The sequence below is a fragment of the Symphalangus syndactylus genome, chromosome 13 (assembly GCF_028878055.3).
Source record: "Symphalangus syndactylus isolate Jambi chromosome 13, NHGRI_mSymSyn1-v2.1_pri, whole genome shotgun sequence".
Taxonomy (NCBI): domain Eukaryota; kingdom Metazoa; phylum Chordata; class Mammalia; order Primates; family Hylobatidae; genus Symphalangus; species Symphalangus syndactylus.
In genome coordinates, this window is record NC_072435.2 from 22,207,242 (window position 1) to 22,227,096 (window position 19,855).

The 19,855-nt window shown below is 44.4% G+C and overlaps 1 protein-coding gene across 14 annotated transcripts in view; it reads left to right on the forward strand.

Annotated features, from left to right (window-relative positions):
* The window catches only part of ZNF667 (zinc finger protein 667), a 38,064-nt gene that overhangs the window by 6,972 nt on the left and 11,237 nt on the right, over positions 1–19,855 (forward strand). For all 14 annotated transcript variants that reach the window (XM_055236543.2, XM_055236546.2, XM_055236540.2 and 11 more), the window contains 3 exons: positions 8,271–8,362; positions 9,897–10,023; positions 12,766–12,858. In XM_055236543.2, coding sequence (XP_055092518.1) covers positions 8,330–8,362; positions 9,897–10,023; positions 12,766–12,858 — 253 coding nt within the window. In that variant the 5' untranslated portion in view covers positions 8,271–8,329. The remainder of the gene's footprint in view (positions 1–8,270; positions 8,363–9,896; positions 10,024–12,765; positions 12,859–19,855) is intronic.

A 19,855-nucleotide genomic window follows, 5' to 3' on the forward strand; every position in this document is an offset into this window, starting at 1 on the left:
GCTACACACTTCTAAACAACTAGATCTCGTGAGAACTCTATCATGAGAACAGCACCAAAGGGATGGTGCTCAACTATTCACGAAGGATCCACCCCCAAGATCCAGTCACCTCCCACCAGGTCCCACTTCCAACATTGGGGATTACAATTAAACAGGAGATTTGGATGGGGACACAGATCCAAACCATATCAGAGTATTTACTCCATGGAAGTTGTAAACACTATAAATCACCCCTGCAGCAAGCTGCTTGTTAAACATTCCCCAGCACACCACTGTCCTAGGGTCTAACACAGCCCAGAATTCAGGTGTCCAGGATTCAGGGCAGGCCTCTTGGTCCCCATCTCTGTACGAAGGAAACCTCGCTCAGAAAAGTCAGAATCGAAGGCCACTCTGCTCAGTTCGTCACCAAGCCCTCGCTCCTCAGTCTTAACATGATATGCTCAAATTTTCCCCAACTCCTGTGGCCACTCTACTATGACATAAACATACATATAGGGATGTTTTCAGGAAGCATTTCACCACACTGACACCTCCCGTACCCTGCCAGGGTGGATAGTGGACTCCTGCCCTGTGTGAGGAGTCCCAAGTGTGCGGCTTGTGGATAGGGCCTCAAATCCAGGCTCCATCAGTTAAAGCTCTGTGACAACAGGCGGGTCATCATCCCTCTCTCATCCCCGCGATGGAAAATAAGGACCCTGGGTGGTTGATTTGCCATTAAAGGTTAAAGGAGATGGTGTAATGCATATAAAGGATCCAGCACAGCTTTCATTCTCATCATTATTAACTGAGGAGGTGATGTTGCTGCCCAGGCATGGAGCACATTCAACACACACACCTGAGCACGTGCATAGAGCACGTGGGCAAAGGACGGTCAATGCGACCTTTTCCCAAACTCACATCCCACAGAACTGGCCCCACCTGGCACTTGTAACCTCAACAGCAATGATGGTAAATACAGTTTACCTTAATGGAGCACTGACTGATATGATCTCATCTCATCCTCCAACAGCCCTTTGTCCTCCCTTTGCAGATGTAAAGGAGGGAGGTAAAGACCCAGCAAGGTTCAGTAACTTGCCCAAGGTCACACAGCTGCACACATGAGAACGTTGGTCAACGCATTGTCTGGTAGAGGACAAGAGGTAAAGCCAGAAGGCAAATGTGCTCACAGTGGAATGTGTTTCCGCTGTGAAGAAGTGGCACCTGATACATGTGAAGGATACCCTCACCCTGGTTTAGTGGGTGAAGGAAGGCTCCTTGAAAAAGTGTTGGTAAAGAAAGTTAATATTTATCACAGAGCCATTCAGTCATTCAGTTAGCAAACACTTAAGCCCTTTCCGTGTGCTGGATGCTGGTCTAAGGCACTTGGAATACAGAGACGCCTGCCCTCAGGACGGTTGACAGTAAGCATAATAAGCAAATTCTGCAGTGAGTTACACCACAATAAGAGCTACCGAAAAAAGAAATATCTGAACTAGCTGTGAAGGGTAGGTGGGGACAGCTTGCATTGTTAAATAGAATGGTTAGTGAGGCTTGTTGAGAAGGTGAGATTTGAGCAGACCGCAGGAAGTGAGGTGGGGCTGTGGCAGCCCCTTCAGGGACTAGCAGGGAGGCACTGGCATGGGGGTGGGGGTGTAGGACCCGAATGTGATTCTTCATTCTTACAACTCCCTCCAGAAGTAGGTTCTGTATTGTCCCCAGTTGAGAGGTGAGGAAACTGCGGCACAGATAGGTTCAATGGCTTGCCCAGGGTAACACAGCTGATAGGAACACTTGCCACCCTTAGGTAGTCTGACCCCAGAGTGATGTGTTTACCACCACTGGAGGCCGCCTTGCCCTTCCCATTGACCTTGGCTAAAACAAGGCAGGACCCTGAGCTTCCTTAGCATGAGGGAGCTCTGGATATGCGTGCGTGCATGTGTGTGTGTGCACGCGTGCAAGAGGGAGGCAGGCAGAGCTGCTGTTTCAGGCCTCCTTTCTGCCTCTCGGAGTGGCCTCACAGGCCGGCTTCAGAGATCACCAGGTGACCTCTTCATCTCACCCTAGCCCTGTAATTCCCCTGAATTACAGATGTTTTCAGCACCAGGTCACTGACAAAGCAAAAGAAGCCCATTTATTGGGCATGAGGACTGGAAGGAAATGGTGGAAGGGTCACTGTATTCATTTCCTCTTGCTGCTGTGACAAATTGCCACAAACTTAATGGCTTCAAGCTACACTCATTTATTCTCTTACAGTCCTGAAAGGCAGAGCTACGAAGCCATGTCAGCAGGTGCTCCTTCATCTTCAAGGCCAGCGGCATAGCCTCCATCTTGCAATTTCTTTTTCTGTCTGACGCTGATCCTCCTGCCTCCCTTTTATAAAGATGACCTTTGTAATCATGTTGAGCCCACTTCGGCAATCCAGGATTGTGCTATTGAGAAATAACTATTTAGCCTTTAACCTGTTTCCTGGCATAAAACTCCTGAAATCGTAGAATTTCCAAAATGATGTCTGTGAACCCAAAATATCGGAGACAAGTCTTAGTCAATTTACAAAGTTTATTTTGCCAAGGCTAAGGACACACCCATGACACAGCCTCAGGAGGCCCTGACATGTGTCCAAGGTGGTCGGGGCACAGCTAGGTTTTATACGTTTTTGGGCGACATGAGACATCAGCCAGTATGTGTGAGATGTACGTTGGTTTGGTCCGGAAAGGTGGGACAACTCGAAGCTAGGGAGGGGCCTTCCAGGTCATAGGTAGATAAGAGACAAACAGTTGCATTCCTTCAAGTCTCTGATGAGCCTTTCACTGAACACACAGTTTACATGTGACAGGAGGGTAGAGGAGTAGTCACTTATGCCTTGGTCTGGCTTAGTGAAATAGGGCAAAGGGAGCAATCAGCTATGCTTTTATCTCATGAGTTCTGTGTGTCCTTTGTCCAAAAAGAATTTTCTTGTGGGCATAGTGTGAGGGAGGTACGTGGTTAGTAATAAAAGGGGAGGCAGGTTTGCCTGAAGCAGTTCCCAGCTTGACTTCCCTTTGGCTTAGTGATTTTGGGGTCCAGAGATTTTGTTGTGGTTGTTTTTGAGACAGAGTCTCGCTCTGTCACCCAGGCTGCAGTGCAGTGGTGTGATCTTGGCTCACTGCAACCTTTGCTCCCAGGTTCAAGCGATTCTCCTACCTCAGGCTCCTGAGTAGCTGAGAATATAGGCATGTGCTAATTTTTGTATTTTTAGTGGAGACGGGGTTTTCTCATTTTGGTGTGTGGGGAAAACTCCTCACACATGTGGTCATGGATTGTTGTGGTGTGACAGCAGAGGAAAAACGGTTTGTGTGTTTTCCATTTTCAGAATAACCTCCCCCGCCCCCAAGATCCTTAACTTCATCACACCTGCAAAGTTCCTTTTGCTATGTAAGGTGCCATATTCATGGGTTCTGAAGATGAGGATGTCCATATCTTTGCGGGGGGCCATAACTCTGGTCTACCACAGTCACTAATGCCCCAGTGCCCTCATTCCCAGGCAGATGAAGTCAAGTATCCCCCTTAGCCTGATGTGGCCTGCATGGCACACAGTGCTAATTAGAGGTCCCTCCTGGACCATAGCTCACCTGCATGGGTCCCTGCCGCTTCTTGCCCAGTGAGTGTTGCTGGAAAAGAGGGTCCCAATCCAGACCATAAGAGAGGGTTCTTGGATCTTGCACAGGAAGGAATTCAAGGTGAGTCAGAGCACAGTGAAAGAAGCAAGTTTATTGGAAACTACTCTGTTACAGAGTAGGGTGTTCTCAGAAAGCAGGAGAAGGAATGAGAAACTGTAAGGAGCTATCATTAAACCTGGAATGTGCAGATGCGCTCACTAAAGGTAGGGCTATTTGTGCTATCAGTGACCATTCATCCTTCAGCCTAAGCCTGGTCATTGATGTTATCTCTGAGTAAAGTGGGCTGCAGTCTCAGGACATCTGGACATTCTGCAGGCTTGGTGGGAGATGTTCTGTGTGTCCATAGATTTTCTGTAATTGTAATAGGTGATCAGCTCAGGATGTGGCTACTTTCAGACTGTAAGCATTAACATTATAGCGGGGGCCTTGTGAGCGCCTAGCTACTCACTTTAAGATAGAGTCATTCAAGTCATGTTTTATTAAACCAGAGGCCTGGTAACCAGGGGTCCTTCTAACAAGAGCACCAGAGGAGTGGGGTGTGGCTTAGGGCACCCTCCTGAGGGGCTGGGAAGCCACACCTCCAGCTGCCTCCCATTGGGGCCAGGACATTAATCATGTGCCCACCTCAACTCCATCTGTTGCAGAATGACTGTTCATTGGATCCTCATTCTAAGGCTGATACAGCTGAGGGGTGTGATAGAGGGGGGTTACCTCTTACTGGCTTATGTTTCAGAGTCTGCAGGGCCACCTCCCAGGTCCAGCATTCTCAAGGGCCTCCCAGGACCCAACCTGTAGTCATGCTCACAGCTAATGATTTATTACAGCCAAAAAATGCAGAGCAGTATCAGCAAAGGGAAGGGTGCACAGAGCAGAGCCTGGGGAAGCCAGAGCCAGGCTCCTGGGAGTCCTCTCCCAGTGCAGTCCTGAGTAAAATACTAATTCCCTTAGTAATGAGTTAGAACAACACATGCGAGGTGCTGTCTACACAGCATGCCCGTTAGAGACTCAGTGTCCACGTTTGTTATTGTGAGCTGGTTACATCGGCATCCTCTGCTTGGCAGATAACAATATTGCAGACTCCCAGGAGGAAAGCAGGGGTTCAACATAAGGCGTAAATTGTGTGCTCCCTGCAGCATACAGTGAAGCTGAAGGTATTCTTAACAGTCAGGGAAAGTTTTATATCCGTGTAGGGGATGGTCTCCCAGCCAGGTCCTTAGACACCAGCCTGGGGCTGACCCTGTGCACAGGCCTCTTGGGAGAGCAGCCTCAAACCTGCCCTGCTGGTCTTCTCTGCTCAGCTTGTTTCCTCTGACATGGGCAGAGGTGAGGGAGCCACACAGTATGGTTAAGAGCCAGGCATTCAGGGCAAATGTCTATGTTTGAACGCCGGCTCTGCCACTGGTCTACCTTATGATGTTGGGCAAGTGATTCCTTCCTCTCTGTGCTTCCACCTCCCCATCTGGAAAATGGCATTAGAACTGGACTTGCCACCAGATGTGAGAATTGAAATGATAATCTTCAGTGTTGCGTAGCACATGGAAGCACTCAACATTTATTCATCTTGTTAATAATTCATCTTAGTATTCCTATTCTTAACTACTACTTTATCCTACAAAGAGAGAAATGTAATAATCCAAGCATTCTTCTGCCTAGCTTCTCTTAAACAGGACAAGGCCATCTTAGGATCCATGTTTCGTATCAAAACATATCCGTTACCTAACTCTGAACTCAAGCCTGATGGCCTGGGATTTATTTATCTTCTTCTACCTCCACCCCTACGGGTCGAAACAAACATCTGTAGAGGGAACATCCGTTATTTCCATTCTCCAGGCTGTATGCTGCTGTACTGTTTTCATTACAAAGTCACAAAAAGCTTTTGGGGACATTTCTGCTGTTGTTGGCAGCAGGGTATGACGATGGCATTCTTCGAAGGCGTGTGCTGGAACATTTAGGGATGAACTGTCATGTCTACAACTTTCAGACAACTGCCTTTTTAAAAAAGTGTAGGAAAAATGTCAGCATTTGGTGAAGAGTAAATAGGCATTCATTGCATCATTTTCTCAAGATGTCAAGCTTTCCACAGTAAGGGAAGTGAATAGTATGTCCCCATTTCTGTCCTCTCCAAAGACAAATGTGGAGGGCCAGGGAATGGCTGCAGCAGAACTGTGTCTCTGGGATGGGGTTTCAGCACACTGAGGATTTGGTTGAGTTAGTCAACAAGTGTTTATTGAGCACCTGTTCTGTGCTAGGTAGGTTCTCAGCCCTGGGAGTAGAGCGGTGAACAAAACAGAGTCTCTGCTTTCCAGCCCAGATCATTGTGTGTGTTTAGGGAGGGAGGAGGTACTACCCACATAAACACACTGTTTTCAGAAAGCGGTGAGTGCTATGTGGAAAACGGGGCAATACAATAATAGAGCATGCGGTAGCACCGCCCTGAAGAAACATAATGTGAGGCATATAATTTTACATTTTCCAGAGGCTACGTTGAAAAGGGTAAAAAGCAACACATCTGTCATTAATTTTGTTTTGTTTTGCTTTGTTTTTGAGACAGAGTCTCACTCTGCTACCCAGGCTGGGCTGCAGTGGCATGATCTTGGCCTGCTGCAACCTCTGCCTCCCAGGCTCAAGCAATCCTCCCATCTCAGCCTCCCAAGTAGCTAGGACTACAGGCACACACCACCACACTCAGCTAGTTTTTTAATGTTTTATAGAGACGGGGTCTCACTACATTGCCCAGGTTGCTCTCAAACTCTTAGGCTCAGGTGATTCTCCTGCATCAGCCTCAAAGCATTGGGATTACAGGCATGAGCCACTGTGCCTGGCCCATTAAAGTTAATTTTAATAACATTTAACTGATTATATCAAAATATTAACATTTTAACGTGTAGCCAATATAAACAGTTATCAATGAAATTGTTATTTTTTCATACTAATAGTTTACATTTTTTCATACTGAGTCTTTGAAATCCGATACAAGTTTTATACACACGGTCCATCTAGACCCTTAATTTTTAGTGGAGATACCTGATCTGTACTTAATTTCATAAAACCTTTGGAAAAGCAGAGTCACATACCCGAGTTGTTCCAGACATACTTTAAAGTTTTACACTAACCAAATTGAGTATCAGTTTTTCATTTCAAATTAACAGTAAAAATAATTTTAGCAATAATTTTAAATTTTATTTTATTATTGTTTTAATAGTGAATTGATTGGAATGAAAATAAGTTCCAGCCTGGGCACAGTTGCTCATGTCTGTAATCCCAGCACTTTGGAAGGCCTAGGCAGTCTGATTGCTTGAGCCCAAGAGTTTGAGACCAGCCTGGGCAACATGGCAAAATCCTGTCTCTGAAAAATACAAAAATTAGCTGAGTGTGGTGGTGGGTGCCTGTGGTCCCAGCTACTTGGAAGGCTGAGGTGGGAGGATCGCTTGAGCCGGGGAGGTTGAGGCTGCAGTGAGCCAAGATCACACCACTGCACTCCCGCCTGGGCAACAGAGCAAGACCCTGTCTCAAAAGAAAAAAAAAAAGAAAGAAAATGAGTTCCTCAGTTCCACTAGTCTTATTTCCTGTGCTCAGTTTTCATATGTGGCTAGTGGCATTCACATTGGACAGCACAGGTAGAGACTGATACAGGGCAGAGATTCTTTTGAGATGGGTGGATAGAGGGGCCCTCTTGAGGAGGTGATCTGACCACATCTTCCCTCCTCCACTCCACCCACCCTAGTCATGTCACCAACATTTTCCCTGGGTTTCTGCAAAGCTAACTAGTGAGTCCTCTCCTCACTCCTGCTCCCTCTCCTAACACACAGTTTACCCACCATATAGACATGCCCCAGTTTTTTGTTAAATGTTGTCTGATGGTGTCACTCCCCTGCTCAGCTCCCCCTCCTCCCCCAGTGATGTCACACTTGGGATCAAATCCCAGCTGCTCAGCACCCCCTTCATGATCCGGCCCCTCCTGCCTTAGCCCACTGTCCCCACTGCACTCACTCTGCCTCAGTACACAGACCTTGCTCTCCTCACACCTTGCCTGCGCCCACCCACGACGCAGAGGCACCTGCTGTGCCTCTACCTGGAATGCTCTTCCCCTAGCACCCACATGGCTCATGCGCTCCTATTTAGACCTTAGCTCAGTGTGACCTCCTCAGAGACACCATCCCTGACCATCCCACAACTCTAACCCCTGTCCTGGCCTGTTTATTGTTCATAGCAATGACCATGACCATCATTGTGCTTTATATGGACTTGCTTTCCCTACTGGAATGTAAGGTGCTTGGTAGCTGGCACTCTTCCACTCTAACTCACTGCTCTCTCCCCAGTACCTGGGACAGCTGGACACCCAGTAGGTGCTCAGTAAATACTTGTCAAATGGATGGCCAGAGGTCTGTACAGTCCTTATTTGCCTCCTGATCAAGAACCTGCTATGATCTTAGGCACAAAAAGGGTTGGCCGTGCCCTTCCCTGACCGTGAGAGGGTGAGGGGGGACAGGAATGCCCCAGGTGTTCTGACATCTGTGTGTGTGCATGTGCGTGTGTGTGTGTGTGTGTGTGTGTCTCCAGGTTAGGTAGGGGCCTGTGGACTCTGGCACTGCCCAAAAGACCCAGTTGGCCTCATATCCTGTCGTCTCCCCACAGCCCTGCCTTACCAGCTCTCTGCCCCTCTCTGAGCGTGGACCCTAAAGGAGGAGGAAAGGATGCCCTCTGCACGGGGGAAATCCAAATCCAAGGTAAGTGGCAATTCCTCTTTCTTCTGGAACACCCCATCGTGTCTTGTGAGATGTGGACCATTTGCTTTCCTTCCGTGGAGAATTGTTGCCTGTTGGAGATCCATCCAACACCTAGTCCTTGGTTTTCTCCCATTGCCATGGGGGATGAGAACCTGAGAAGGGCCCAGCAGCCAGGGAACTGCCCAGCGGACCTGTCTCCATTCCCAGTGTGCACGTGGCACTGGCCTGTTGGTTCAGCATTCCTAGGGGCTTTGCCAGTGCCAGGAGAAATGCCCTCCCCAGGAGAAATGCCCTCCCCAGGAGAAATGTCCTCCGTGGAGGAAGATGAGAGCCACTGCAATTTCTCAGCATGGAGATGAATGCCGAGGTGGGGCCTGCAGTAGCAGAGGGGACTTGACATGTGCTCTGGAGTTAGTCTTGTTTTGTGGTTTTGTTTCTCCTTGTAAAACCCATGTTTAATGGAGGAAATCTCTTTAGCTAAGGTCCCAAGACTAAAAGGCACCACATAGCCCTGCTATTCCATTGACTGCACTGGCACAGGCAGTGAGGTGCTATGTGCAGCCTCCTGTGGTCAGCATGCTCCACCACTGTCAATCATCGAGTGGTTTTTACAACAGGCATCTCAAATACAGTTTCCCATAACAAGCGTGTTTGCTTTCAGTTATGTGTATTAGTTCCCCCTTGCTGCTGTAACAGATTAGCTGCAAACTTGGCAGCTCAAAACAGCACGTGTTTATTATCATGCAGTTTTGTGGTTGGCGTCCAGGCACAACATGGTTTAGCTGGGTCATCTGCTTTGGAGTTCACAGGGCTGAAATCAAGGTGTTGGCCAGCTGTGTTCTCATTTGGGGCTCAGGTCCTCTTCCAGACTTGCTGGTTATTGGCCAGATTCAGTTCCTTCCCACACTTTCCACCTGACCCTCATTTTTCATCTTCAAGACAGCAAGAACCAATAACCAACTGGCCAGGTCAAGTCCAAGATAATCTGCCAAGGTCACATGATCAGTAACCTTGATTATACCCTCAAAGAACCTTTTGTCACGTGTGACATATTCACGTTTCTTGGAGAGCATGTGGTTAGGAGATTAAATTGGGAGCTGTCTGTGCTGAACACTAGCTTCTCCATTTACTAGCTGTGAGACCTGCAGTAAGTTTTCTCATCTCTCTGGGCCTCAGTTTCCTCATCTGTAACATACTGTGATTCCGCTGACAGTGCCTCTGTCAGATTCACATGAGCACTAAGTGAACCAGTACAGTCAGGTGCTTAGAAGAATGCCTTGACTTTGTAAATGCCTGGTAGATCCGGGTTGCCACATGTTCTTAATGCAACATAATTTTAATAACAGCTATGTCTTATATTGTATTTTATTTAATTTATTTAATACACCCGCCCCTTTTGGCCTCAGAACCCTGAATGCTTTCTGAATGATTCTTGGTACCTTGTGTCTCCCATGTTTAAGATGTGTGTGCCGTTTCCTCCAGCCATGTGGAAGCACAAGTCCATGGTGAATAGACATTTGATTTCTCATTTCAGGCACCTATAACATTTGGGGACTTGGCCATCTACTTTTCCCAGGAGGAGTGGGAATGGCTGAGCCCCATTCAGAAGGATTTGTATGAAGATGTCATGTTGGAGAATTACCGGAACCTGGTCTCGCTTGGTAAGGCTCTTCTACCCCCACAGTCCAGAACAAGCCTGTTGAGGGACATGCATCACTCTGGGTCTAGTCAGGAAAATGGAAGCCACTGCAGTTTCTTTTTTAAAAGAGCTTTATTGAGATATAATTTACATACTATACAATTCACCCATAAAAAGTGCACAATTAAATGGTTTTTATAATAGTGTATTCAGAGTTATGCATCCATCACTACAATCAATTATATTTTCATTATTCCCACCCAAAAACCCAGTACCCGTAAGCAGTCACTCTTCGTCTCCCCCGGCCACTCATCTCCCCCAGATTCAGCAACTACTAGTCCACTTTCTATCTCTATGGATATGCCTGCTCTGGGCCTTTCATACATATGAAATCATAAATATGTGGCTTCTTTGATTTCTAATGTTTTTGAGGTTCATCACGTTGTAGCATGTGCCAATAACTCATTTATTTTCATTGCCAAAGAATACGTATGGTATGGATAGACCACATTTTGTTTATCCATTCATCAGTTAATAGATGGGCATTTGGGTTTTCACTCTCATTATTTTGATATGCTGCTATGAACATATACAAGTTTTTTGTGTGGATGTATGTTTTCATTTCTCTGGGGCATATACCTAGGGATAGAATTGCTGGGTCTTATGGAAACTCTGTAGGTAACTTTTGAGTTCTTTTGATATAAATTTTTTTTTTTTTGAGACAGAGTCTCACTCTTTTGCCAGGCTGGAGTGCAGTGGCGCGACCTCAGCTCACTGCAACCTCTGCCTCCCTGGTTCAAGCGATTCCTCTGCCTCAGCCTCCCGAGTAGCTGGGATTACAGGCATGCTCCACCACACCCGGCTAATTTTTTGTATTTTAGTAGAGACGGGGTTTCCCCATGTTAGCCAGGATGGTCTCGATCTCCTGACCTCATGATCTGCCCACCTCGGCCTCCCAAAGTACTGGGATTACAGGCATGGGCCACCGCACCTACCCCTCTTTTGATAGAATTTAAAGAATTGATTTAAGAGGTGTTGTTGAAAGGTGAATAGTGGACATTGATGTAACAGAGACAGTAACTGCAGGATGCTGCCACCATGCCTGGGGTTGGAGGGACAAAGGGAAGAGTTTGGGGTTTTTAGGGCTTCAAGGAAGGTCCCCTCGGATCTGGGACTCAGATTTCTGAAGGAGGGGGCAGTGTGCTGCCTGGTTTGTTTATACTTCTGAGGAGCCAGATGAAACTGTTTCTGGGAGTACAGAACTAAAAAACCCAGACATTGAAACCAACAAAGCCCCTGTTGGTGGATGTTGACAGGAAGCAGCTGGTGAAGCAGAAGTGAAGACACCAAGGCCCCAGCCCTGGCACCACAAAACAGATAATACAAGGGTGAGGGTCTGGAGCAGAAAGACAGTAACTTCATAACCAGCCTCAGGAGTTTCTGACTCAATTCTCAGGAAAATAGTTTGCTTTGTCGAATTAAAATTTAGCAACTCTACTGGCTATAATTTAGATTCCTGCCTCCCCGTGTGAGATTTAAACAACCAGACTCAACACCGCACACTCTTAACACCAGATGTTTGGGGGTTTTCCCGCACACACCAAACAGTTCTCCAGCAGACTCCAGCTGGGTGTCCTCCAATTCAATTCTGACACTGTCTACCTGGAGATAGCGTCACATCCCACAGGGTAAGAGCCCAGTCCCGCAGGACTGTCCCCTACTTCAGAGGCCAGTTGCATGTCCAGGCCTTCCGACTGACCAGCTCTAAATTAGGGGATTCCCATGACCCTCTCCTCAAGTTCAGTCATTTGCTAGAGTAGCTTTCAGAACTCAGGGAGGCGCTTTACTTATGCTTACCAGCTCAGTGTAAAAGACACTACAGAGGATGCAGTTGAACAGCCAGATGCAAGAGATGCAGAGGGCGAGTTATGGGGGGAGGGGCACAGAGCATGCACCCTCTTACTGTACCACCTTCCACGTGGTCAGCAACCCCGAGGCTCTCCAAACCCAGTCCACTGGGGTTTTTAAGGAGGCTTCAGGTAGGCAAGGTTGATTAAATCATTGGCCATTAGTGATCGGCTCAGCCTCCATCCTCTAACCCTTCCCCAGAGGTCAGGAAATGGGGCTGAAAGTTCCAATCCTCTAATCACATGATTGGCAACCAGCCCCCATCTGAAGGCTGTCCAGGAGCCCCCAGCCACAGTCTTCTCATTAACATACAAAAGACACATATGCAGGAGATTCCCAGGGTTTAAGGAGCTGTGTGCCAGGAAACAGGGATGAAAAGCAACTACATATTTCTTCTTCTTTTTTTTTTTTTTTTTTTGAGATGGAGTCTCGCTCTGTCGCCCAGGCTGGAGTGCAGTGGCGCAATCTCGGCTCACTGCAAGCTCCGCCTCCCGGGTTCACGCCATTCTCCTGCCTCAGCCTCTCTGAGTAGCTGGGACTACAGGCGCCCGCCACCACGCCCGGCTAATTTTTTTTTGTATTTTTAGTAGAGACGGGGTTTCACCGGGGTCTCGATCTCCTGACCTCGTGATCCGCCCGCCTCGGCCTCCCAAAGTGCTGGGATTACAAGCGTGAGCCACCGCGCCCGGCCCTTCTTATAAATCACAATATCACACTCCCCATTCTCCAGCTGCCCTTCACATCCTGTGTGCTCCCTTCATGCTACTAAACCTGCAATCCTGTTGATGCAGAGCGTGGCTCTGACTTCTGTGGTGCCCACATTTATGATCATTTCCCATGTTTGTCCCACATACAGGTCTTTCGTTTCGGAGACCAAATGTGATCACGTTATTGGAGAAAGGGAAAGCGCCCTGGATGGTAGAGCCAGTAAGAAGACGCCGGGCTCCTGGTGAGTGACAGAGAACCAAGGCAGCATATGTCTCAGTCTACTGGGACTGCTATAACAGAATGCCATATATTAGGTGACTTAACAAACAACAGAAATCTACTTCTCACAGTTCTGGAGGCTAAGAAGTCCAAGATCAATGCATGAGCAGATTCGGTGTCTGGTAAGGACTGCTTCCTGGTTCATAGGTGGCACCTTCTTGCTGTGTCTGCACATGGAGGAAGGAGTGAGGGAGCTCTCTGGGAGAGAGATTATAGGTGATTATAGATGATATCTCATTCATGAGGGCTCCACCTTTGTGATTTAAACACCTCCCAAAGGCCCCACCTCCGAATACCATTACCTTAGATGGTAAGATTTCAACATAGGCATTTGGGGAGACACAAACATTCAATCTATTGCAGCATAGAGGCAGGCGTTCTGCATAAGAGCTCATGTGATTGTGAGGGGGCAATCTCTTTAAGAGATTATTTGTGTGCCTCTCCCACTAAAAGGCCTGTGCAGAGAATTCAAGTCTCTTCAATATGAGTCCTAGAGGAAGAAAAAGCAACATTTAGTAAGCCCTTACTAGGTATCAAGCACTCTTCTAAGTTCAGGGTCTTCCTCCCAGCAACCCCATAAGGTGGGTGCTGTTATTACCCCTACTTTATAGACAAGCAAACTGAGGCCCAGAGAGGTTTGTTGACTTGCCCAAGGTCACCCAGCTAGGAAGGAGCAGCAGAGGAGGGTTTGAGGCCCAGCCTCTGCCTGTTTCCAGAAGCTCAGCTCTCCACCACCTTATGCCCACCTGTCCCCCTGCATCTCTGCTTTCGTATTTCCCTTCAGAGAAGGTATACACTGCCCTCTCTGTTAATACTTATGATAACATTCAAATCTGCATGATTTTTGTGATTCCTTTAAAAATATTTTTTAACTCTTTTCTCCAAGTGTTCTTTTCAGCTACTTTTCAAGGATTCATTGACAAATAGGTTCCTCTTTGGTTGGCCAAGTTATGTATTTTGTATGTTTGTTTCTTTAAGTAGCATTCATTGAGTTTCTGCTTAGATGGGATGCATCATCTAGGAGCTAGGGATCAACGTTTTGGTGTAGGCTGGGAGAAAACGGCACCACCTCAAGCGTCTGGCTTTGGTGACCTCCACGTTCTGAGGGTGTGTAATGAGAAGCCAGATGGAAGCACAGTGCAAAAAGAGGACACATATGCATTATTTTACATCTTAATTTCAACATGAAGAAATATCCTTTATTAAAATACTGTTTTTAAGTTTAGAAGAAATTTAGTCATATAACAAAGTTTAGAAAAAGGAAAAGACAAAAACAGTTACATAGAGTTAATCACTGATTACTTGTTTATTTTATGAAATTGGATTTCATGGTTATTATAAGGTTTATATATTTCTGCTTTTTTCACATTTTGTTTTAGTAGAAATATTCTATGTTACTAGTCTCTCATTTCCTATTTTGCATTTAGATTCTAATTTATTATTATTAACATCAGCATATCTGCATTAAGTGCTTTTACCTGTTTTCTGTAGTACTGAGTCACAGAGGGGGAGCTCTAGATACTTCTGAATTACTTTGCAGAAGAGTTGTCAGATCACCAGCCCCCAATAAAAAACCCTAGGCACTAGGTCTTTAGTAGACAACATTTCTCACAATTGCGAGGTTTCACAGTTGTGAAATTTCACACATTGTGGGTGTGTTTTCGCAATTTGTTGCAGGAGGAATGAAGTGCAGCCTGTGTGACTTCACAGGGACACAGCTCCTGAAAGCTGTGACCGGTTTCCTCTAGACTCTGCCCCATTTCCCTTTGCACACTTTGCTTTGAATCCTTTTGCTGTAATAAATCATCACCATGACTACAACTTAAAAAGGAGAATTATCAAATCAGCACCATCAATAGCAATGGGGTTTGATTTTCATACTCACTAGTATTGGATATTGCCATTAAAATGTTTCTCTTAATTTAGTAAAATAAATTAATAGCAGTCAGCATTTATTGAGAACTTACTTTGTACAGATTCTATGCTAAAGCCTGTAAGTTCAGCATCTCATTTAATCCTCACACTTGTAGAAACCTCTGTCATTCCCAAGTAACAAGATGAGGGTTTGAGTTTTAGAAACGTTAAATAACTTGCCCAGGATCTCCTGTTCGGGAGATGCAGTAGCAAGGTTTGAAGCCTTGGCAGTTCACCTTTTTAAATTTTTTTCTCTTTAATTTTTACAATATATAGAAGGTGTATATATTAATATTTACAGGGTACATAGGATATTTCGATACAGGCATATAATGTGTAAGAATCACATCAGGGTATATGAGGTATCTATCACCTCAAGCTTTTATTACTGTGTTACAAACATTCCTACTGTACTCCCTCAGTTATTCTAAAATGTACAACAAAGTATTGCTGACTGTATTCACCCTGTTGTGCGATCAAATAGTAGATTGTATTTATTGCATCTAACTTTATTTTTGTACCAACTAATCATCCCCTTTTTTTTCTGCCTACCCTTCCCAGCCTCTGGTAACCATCCTTCTACTCTCTTATATCCATGAGTTCAATTGTTTTCATTTTTGGCTCCCACAAATGAGTGAGAACATGTGAAGGCTGTCTGTGTCTGGCTTATTTCCCTTAAAATAATGTCTTCCAGTTCCATCCATGTTGTTGCAGATTACAGGATCTCATCCTTTTTTATGGCTAAATACTACTCCATGACTGTTGATGGTCATGTGGCTATTGTGAGTAGTGCTGTGATAAACATGGAAATGCAGAGATCTTTTTTATATACTAATTTATTTTTTGGGGGGGTATATACCAAGCAGTAGGATTGCTGAATCATATATTAGTTCTATTTTTAGTTTTTTGAGGAACCTCCCCATACTGTTCTCAATAGTGGCTGTACTAATTTACATTCCCACAGTGTATGAGGGTTCCCCTTTCTCCATGTCCTCACCAGCATTTGTTTTGCCTGCTTTGGGATAAAAGTCATTTTAACTGGGGTGAGATGATACCGTGTAGTTTTGATTTGCATTTTTCTGATGATCAGTGATGTTGAGCACTTTCTCATATGCCAGTTTGCCGTGTGTATGTATGTCTTCTTTTGAGAAATGTCTATCAGATCTTTTGCCCATTTTTTAATTGGATTATTATATTTTTTTCCTATAGAGTTGTTTGAGCTCCTTATGTATTCTGTGGTTATCAATCCCTTGTCAGATGGGTAGTTTGCAAATATTTTCTCCCATTCTGTAGATTGTCTCTTCACTTTGTTGATTGTTTCCTTTGCTGTGCCCAAGCTTTTTAACTTGATATGATTCTAATAGTCCATTTTTAGTTTCATTGCCTGTGTTTGTGGGGTATTACTCAAGAAATATTTGCCCAGACCAATGTCCTGGAGACTTTTGCCAGTGTTTTGTTTTAGTAGTTTGATTGTTTTAGGTCTTAGATTTGTCTTCAATCCATTTTTATTTGATTTTTGCATATGGCAAGAGATTGGAGTCTAGTGTCTTCTGCATGTGGATATCCAGTTTTCCCAGTACTATTTATTGAAGAGCCTGTCCCTTCCCCAATATATATTTGTAACATCTTTGTTGAAAATGAATTCACAGTAGATGTATGGATTTATTTCTGGGTTCTCTATTCTGTTCCATTGGTCTGTGTGTCTGTTTTTATCTCAGTACCATGCTGTTTTGATTTCTATAGCTCTGTAGTATAATTTGAACTTAGGTAATATGATTCCTACAGTTTTATTCTTTTTGCTCAGAATGGCTTTGGCTATTCTGGGTCTTTTGTGGTTCCATATAAATTTTAGGTTTATTCTATTTCTATGAGGAATGTCTCTGGTATTTTGGCTAGGGATTGCATTGAATCTGTAGATTAATTTGGGTAGTATGGGCATTTTACTAATAATTATTCTTCAAATCCATGAGCATGGACTATCTTTCCATATTTTTGTGTCCTCATCAATTTCTTGCATCAGGTTTTGTAGTTTTCATTGTAGAGTTATTTCACTACTTTTGTTAAGTCTATTCCTAGGTATTTTATTTTATTTGTAGCTATTGTAAATGGGATTACTTGATTTCTTTTTCAGATTGTTCACTGTTGGCATATAGAAATGCTGCTGGATTTTTATATGTTGATTTTGTATCCTGCAACTTTACTAAATTTATCAGTTGTAATAGTTTCTAGGTGGATTTTTTATGATTTTCCAACTAAAAGATCATATCATCTGCAAAAAGAATAATTTGACGTCTTCCTTTCCAACTTGGATGCCTTTTATTTCTTTCTCTTTTCTGATTGCTCTAGCTAGGACTTTCAGTGCTATGTTGAATGTAGAATAATAGTTGTGAAAGTGGGCATTCTTTTTATGTTCCTGATCTTAGAGGAAAGGCTTTCAGGTGTTTTTTTCCATTCAGTATGATGCTAGCCATGGGTCTGTCATATACGGCTTTTATTGTGTTGAGGAATGTTCCTCTATACCCAGTTTTTTGAGGGATCGTGTCATGAAGGGATGTTAAATTTTATCAAGTGCTTTTCAGCATCAACTGAAGTGATCATATGTTTTTTGTCCTTCATTCTGTTTATATATATCATTGAATTGCATATATTAAAGCATCAATGAATTCCTGGGATGAATCATTCTTGTTCATGATGAATGATCTCTTTAATGTGTCGAATTCAGTTTGCTAGTATTTTGTTGAGGATTCTTGAATTAATATTAAGCTCTTTTTTTGATGTGTCCTTGGGTTTTGATATCAGGGTAATACTGGCCTTGTAGAATGAGTTTGGAAGTATTCTGTCCTCCTCTATTTTTTGGAATAGTTGAGTAGGATTGGTATTAGGTCTTTTTTAAGTATTTGGTAAAACTTAGCAGTGAAGCTGTCAGGTCCTGGGCTTTTCTTTGCTGGGAAACTTTATTACAGCTTCAATCTCATTGTTATTGCTTTGTTCAGGTTTTGGATGTCTTCATGATTCAGTCTTGGTAGGTTGTATGTGTCTAGGAATTTATATATTTCTTCTAGGTTTTCTTCTTTTTTTTTTTGAGACGGAGTCTCGCTCTCTCACCCAGGCTGGAGTGCAGTGGCGCAATCTCAGCTCACTGCAAGCTCCGCCTCCCGGGTTCACGCCATTCTCCTGCCTCAGCCTCTCCGAGTAGCTGGGACTACAGGCGCCCGCCACCACGCCCAGCTAATTTTTTGTATTTTTAGTAGAGACAGGGTTTCACTGTGGTCTCGATCTCCTGACCTTGTGATCTGCCCACCTCGGCCTCCCAAAGTGCTGGGATTACAAGCATGAGCCACCGCGCCCGGCCTCTTCTAGGTTTTCTAATGTATTGGCCTAGGTTGCTCATAGTGGTCTCTAATGATCCTTTGAGTATCTGTAGTATCAGTTGTAATGATTCCTTTTGCATCTCTGGTCTTATCTTTTTTTTTTTCTTAATCTGATTAAAAGTTTGTCAATTCTGTTTCTCTTTTTGAAAAAATTTCATTTTGTTGATCTTTTGTGGGTGTTTTTGTTTTTTGTTTTTTTTTTTTTTGAGACAGAGTCTTGCTGTGTCACCCAGGCTGGAGTGCAGTGGCACGATCTCGGCTCACTGCAACCTCCACTGCCTGGGTTCATGCAATTCTCCTGCCTCAGCCTCCTGAGTAGCTGGGATTACAAGCGTCTGCCACCACGCCCGGCTAATTTTTGTATTTTTAGTAGAGATGGGGTTTCACCATGTTGGTCAGGCTGGTCTTGAACTCCTGACCTCAGGTGATCCGCCCTCCTTGGCCTTCCAAAATGCTGAGATTACAGGTGTGAGCCACCGCGCCCATCCTCTTTTGTGGTTTTTTAATTTAAATTTCGTTTCTTTCTGATCTGATCCTTACTATTTCTTTTTTTCTGCGAATTTGGGATTTGGTTTGCTCTTGGTTTTCTAGTTCTTTAAGATGCATCATTAGGTTATTTGAAGTTTTTCTACTTTTTTGGCGTAGGCGTTTATTGTTACAAACTCTCTTCATACTGCTTTTGCTGTATCCCATAGGTTACAGCATGTTTTCATATGTTGTGTTTTCATTATCATTTGTTTTAAGGAATTTTTAAATTTTAATTAAGAAATTTCTTCAGGCTGGGGGTGGTGGCTCATGCCTATAATCCCAGCACTTTGGGAGGCCGAGGTGGGTGGATCACCTAAGGTCAGGAGTTCGAGACCACCCTGGCCACCATGGTGAAACCCTGTCTCTACTAAAAATACAAAAAATTAGCCAGGCATGGTGGTGGATGCCTGTAATTCCAGCTAGTCGGGAGGCTGATGCAGGAGAATCGCTTGAACCCGGGAGGTGGAGGTTGCAGTGAGCCGAGATCGCACCATTGCATTCCAGCCTGGGCAACAAGAGCGAAACTCTGTCTCAAAAAAAAAAAAAAAAGAAATTTCTTCACTGACCCACTGGTCATTCAGTATTATATTGTTTAATTTCAATGTGTTTGTATACTTTCCAAAGTTCTTCTCATTATTGATTTCTAGTTTTGTTCCATGTGGTCAGAGAAGATACTTGATATGATTTCAATTTGAAAGATTTTTTTTTTTTTTAATACAGTGGTGCGATCATGACTCACTGCAGCCTCAACCTTTTAGGCTAAAGCAATATTCCCACCTTGGCCTACTGAGTAGCTGGGACTACAGGCATGTGCCACCACACCTGGCTAATTTTTGTATTTTTTTAAAGATGGGATTTCACCATGGTGCCTAGGCTGGTCTTGAACTATTGAGCTCAAGCAATCCACCTGCCTCAGCCTCTCAAAGTGCTGGGATGACAGGTGTGAGCCAGTGCACTCAGCTTTTTTTGGATTTTTAAGACTTATCTTGTGTCCTAATATTTCATGGTCTATACTTGAGAATGATCCAAGTGCTGACAAGAATGTGTAACCTGTAGTCATTGGATGAAATTGTCTGTAAATATCTATTAGGTCCATTAGGTCTGATGTTTCTTTGTCAATTTTCTGTCTGGATGATTTGTGCAATG